At 34.0% G+C, this 3,886-nt stretch overlaps 2 protein-coding genes across 2 annotated transcripts; one reads left to right on the top strand and one right to left on the bottom strand.

Moving 5' to 3' along the window:
- Window positions 1-785: 785 nt before the first annotated feature.
- Window positions 786-1,935, top strand: LOC106110812 (39S ribosomal protein L54, mitochondrial). The gene is made up of 3 exons (XM_013292721.1): window positions 786-1,045; window positions 1,170-1,315; window positions 1,606-1,935. Exons 1-3 carry the CDS (start codon window positions 895-897, stop codon window positions 1,762-1,764), a joined length of 456 nt encoding a protein of 151 aa, XP_013148175.1. The 5' UTR covers window positions 786-894; the 3' UTR covers window positions 1,765-1,935.
- A 712-nt stretch (window positions 1,936-2,647) lies between these two features.
- Window positions 2,648-3,880, bottom strand: LOC106110833 (outer dense fiber protein 3-like). Its single transcript, XM_013292767.1, has 3 exons — window positions 3,799-3,880; window positions 3,499-3,601; window positions 2,648-3,114 (listed from the first exon to the last, which is right to left on the bottom strand). The coding sequence occupies exons 1-3, from the start codon at window positions 3,864-3,866 to the stop codon at window positions 3,028-3,030; spliced, it is 258 nt and encodes an 85-aa protein (XP_013148221.1). The 5' UTR covers window positions 3,867-3,880; the 3' UTR covers window positions 2,648-3,027.
- Window positions 3,881-3,886: the final 6 nt, after the last annotated feature.

Raw genomic sequence — 3,886 nt, 5'->3', positions numbered from 1 at the left:
CTCAGAAGCTCTACAGATATGAAATTTTACACAGATGTAGGACATCTAAACATAAAGACTACATATTTTTATTTTAATTACGACCATTCGGAAATGCAGGTAAAAGCTATATATTAAACGTAAGTATATATTGTATATATAGAATTAGAATGTTGACCGTTTTCTTACTTACCTCTATATCGTCGTATTCGTATTCATCCTTTGAAATAGAATACACGTGAATTCCCATGTTATCCCAACGTACGCGTACACAATACTGTCGTCATGTTGCCTGTTGCCTGATGAACTATGTTTTAACGATGACTAATAAACCAGTGTCGGGTAATCCCAAACAACAAGAGGAAATCTATTTAAATTTTGGAGATCAAAGTGAACCTGTCACCTGATTCCAAAGATGTAGGCGTGTAAACAATTGTTGCACAATATGTCTGAAATCGACCGTACAAGGGAATCAAAGTAATTTCGAAAGCACTTCCTACTGATAGCAATATAAAGTTTATTGAAATGAAAGGAAAGGATATTTATTGTCTTGTGACTGACAGTTGACAGTGACGGTTCTTACAGTGCTGCCAACGCCTCGCTGTAAATTCCGTTTTACGAGGATAATTTAATTGAGATTTTTAATACATTAAATGGTGTTTTAAGAGAAAAACATGAAACATTGCAAACAAAACGTTTTTTACCTTGAGAGTACCTCAAAAGTACTATTTTCGTAAATATAAAAAAACTTGTATTTTAAAACATAGAAACACCGGTCTTAGAACACTTGACAGTTGAAGTTTCCAAACCAAACCGTAACCGTAAATATAACCTAGAAATAACAATAATTCGCAACTTTAACTAAATTTTATAAAATAAAAACAATACCTGTTGTATTAGGAATAATATAAAACGATGTTATTACTACGAAATGTTTATCCTATTTTAACAAAACTAAACTGTAATGTTGCGTTATTACCTTCAATTGTGTATACGAATTCTGCAAATCTACACACTAGCGCAATAAATTGTGCTGTTGTTAAGAAAACTACCTCAGCGGCTGGAGGTATTTAATCAACATACATTGTAAAACTTCAGTAAATAATTTCACACGTAAATTCGCAAATTTGTATGTTAAATATTTATTGGTATACTTATAATAATAAAATCATTGTGTTATTAAATTTCAGGTGTACTGGGTCTTGGCAAGGGTAAGAAGAAGGTTGGCAAACTCGGTGCTGTGGAAAAAAAAGAATTGCCAGTGGAAACAGACCCTGAGAAGTTGGTGAGCCAGGTGTGCGGCTCCAACATTTACATAACTGGAGAAGATGTTAAAGTAAGATTTATAATTCAAAACTTACTCAGAGTCTCTCAGAGTCAATAATACATAAGTAATTCTAATCACAGAGTTTCTTTAATACAATTAGTCATTGCCGCAGTTAATCATTACTTTGAAGCTCCCACCCTTTCATTATAAGTGTCAAGGTTTTTATTACATTTTAAGTAATTTACATGATTCTGTAACTACATTCATCAACATACTAATAATATACTAATGCCAATCATCTTTTCTACATTTAAAATTGAAATTAGTAACGAAAAAAACAATTTTTAATACTATTCTAGTTAAAAGATGACAGTGAGTATCCCGATTGGCTGTGGAACTTGAACTGGACTCCTAAGAAGCTGGAGGAACTGGACCCCAACACAAAGGAGTACTGGAAGAGGGTGCGAGCTGCCGGCATGCGCAGGAACAATAGATTAAAATCTATGAGGAAATTTTAACTTGTCATAATTTTAATATGTACCAAATACCATTTTATATAGAGCAATTTCATCCAATCTAAAAAAGTGTGCACACACTTTCAGAATAGGGGATTTGCATGTATTTTTTTCTTTTTTTAAACAATTCTACTTGTTATAAAATAACCACAAAAAAAATTTGACGCGAAAATATTCAACCATTGAGCTAAAAATAATAAAATAAAATTACGACCATTTTCGAGCGACTAAAACGCGACCGGAGTTGTCATGAGACGATTGACGTCAATCGTCTATTCCATTCATAACATACGCTCAGATGTCACTTGGACGTAAAACACAACAGTCTCTCAAGGTCAAAAAGACAAAAATCGATTCATTTTTATTATTCCTGGTACAAATAAGTGGTAATAAATAGTTCTATTCATTAATTTTTTATTTTAAAGTTGGTTTTCATATCGTGTTTACAGTAAAATACTTCAAGAGTGTATTTCTATATAATCTAACGTAAATGAACTGTGTATTGTCAACACAGCGACACCATATTAGATAAGCCACTTACTTCGACCAATAGTGTGCGTTTTAGAACTTAGCGAGGGAAAAAAGACACTTTTTAATGATTAAATTTTGCCACTAAATCACATTACATTTAAAAAAATCTTTGCAGGACTGTTTTTATAGTAATAAAGTACACTTAAAAAAAGTTTGGTACAATTTGGCGTCATATGCGTATTGCCTATTGGGTAAACAATCCAATTGGGTCATTCAATATGAAACATTGTTTCAGTTTCACTTATCAGCAATATTAATTATAAACAAATAACTTTAATATAAAATGGTGCTTGGTGTTAGTTATTTATGTGTTAATAGATTTAGGAGAATTAGTAATAAAAATAAAAAACACGAATATAATAAGTTTCATTTAATAAAACGTCCACAAAAAACAATACGAATATCAAACAATTTGAGAATAACCTCAGTTTAAGCTATGACCGCACGCTACGTCACAGGACTTCACATTTTTATTTTTTTTTTCACTACAAAAGTTGCTGTCTAATGTTGCCACTTGCCAAAAAGACTCGTTGCTAAGGCGTTACAATGCCACTGTCTTTTTACATTTTTGACATTTTACCTACAATTTTTTTTGGGAAAAACTTACGACAAAATGTCATTCGCTTGTATATTCTATGTTTATTTATTACATACGAATGCCAATTTTTTTTATTACCTCAACGATTTAAACAGTATCACTGTAGACCTTATGTGTCTTTATTGGCCGGAAAATATTTAAAGACAGTCCATAGTGTCTTCCCTTATTATCATTGGACAAGCATATTGGTTGTGTTTCGTACCAAATGAATATGAGTAGGGATTCTGAAAATGAAAACAGATAATCTTCATTAATTCTAAATATTTATCAAACCGAATGGATGACATTAACAACGCGTTTCGTTAATGTCATAAAAAACGAAAGATCGGAACGGACTGAAGCTGTCTTAAAGTCCGATTTACACTTAGCCAGTACAATTGTTAGCGCTCAATTACTGGACTGGCAATCAACTGGCATAGTGTGAATACAAAATGGCGCCAGTCTATACAATTTAAACTGGCCGTTGCAATTGTCCAGCTGTACAGCCTAGTGTAAACTGGGCATTACATATTTTTTGACAAAACTAACTGTAATAGCAGCGCCACTCTTAATTCTGTAAAGGCATACATATTGGTGATATAGCTGATAGCTGATAAATAAATACATACCTTTTTAGTATTATAAAGATTGGGAGGGTAGGCCGCAGGACCCGGTGTGCGCGACGCCTTGCCCGCGCCCGCCAGCCGCGCGCCCAGCGAGTAGCACGGCGGTCTGAATATTACCATTGGAAAAATTATTAAACTCCGGGATAAATCGAAACGAATTTCAAATTCTGTCTTAGACTGTGTTACGAAACAATTCCAGCAGCATCAAAAAGAGTAATTATTTTTAAGCCGTACTTGTACATCTTCATTACCCACACATTCACAGTATCTATGCCAACAACTAATGTCAACTAATGTTGGTACCTCGTCTTGTAGACATCTGTGTCCTTCTGGTAGTAGACGGCGGGGCCGGGGGACAGCACGGGCGGCATGACGCCCAGCCGCGCGCCCA

The sequence above is a fragment of the Papilio polytes genome, unplaced genomic scaffold (assembly GCF_000836215.1).
Source record: "Papilio polytes unplaced genomic scaffold, Ppol_1.0 DF824393.1, whole genome shotgun sequence".
Classification (NCBI taxonomy): Eukaryota; Metazoa; Arthropoda; class Insecta; order Lepidoptera; family Papilionidae; genus Papilio; species Papilio polytes.
This window is presented reverse-complemented; position numbering and strand designations above follow the sequence as displayed.

What these genes read in the sequence shown, in the direction of transcription:
- LOC106110812 (XM_013292721.1), top strand. Translation starts at nt 895, where the DNA reads ATGTTATTACTACGAAATGTTTATCCTATTTTAACAAAACTAAACTGT. An exon ending in AACTACCTCAGCGGCTGGAG is followed by an intron (nt 1,046 to 1,169) that starts GTATTTAATCAA and finishes ATTAAATTTCAG; the next exon opens with GTGTACTGGGTCTTGGCAAG. An exon ending in TAACTGGAGAAGATGTTAAA is followed by an intron (nt 1,316 to 1,605) that starts GTAAGATTTATA and finishes ATACTATTCTAG; the next exon opens with TTAAAAGATGACAGTGAGTA.
- LOC106110833 (XM_013292767.1), bottom strand. Translation starts at nt 3,866, where the DNA reads ATGCCGCCCGTGCTGTCCCCCGGCCCCGCCGTCTACTACCAGAAGGAC. An exon ending in ACAGATGTCTACAAGACGAG is followed by an intron (nt 3,602 to 3,798) that starts GTACCAACATTA and finishes GGTAATATTCAG; the next exon opens with ACCGCCGTGCTACTCGCTGG. An exon ending in ATCTTTATAATACTAAAAAG is followed by an intron (nt 3,115 to 3,498) that starts GTATGTATTTAT and finishes TTTCATTTTCAG; the next exon opens with AATCCCTACTCATATTCATT.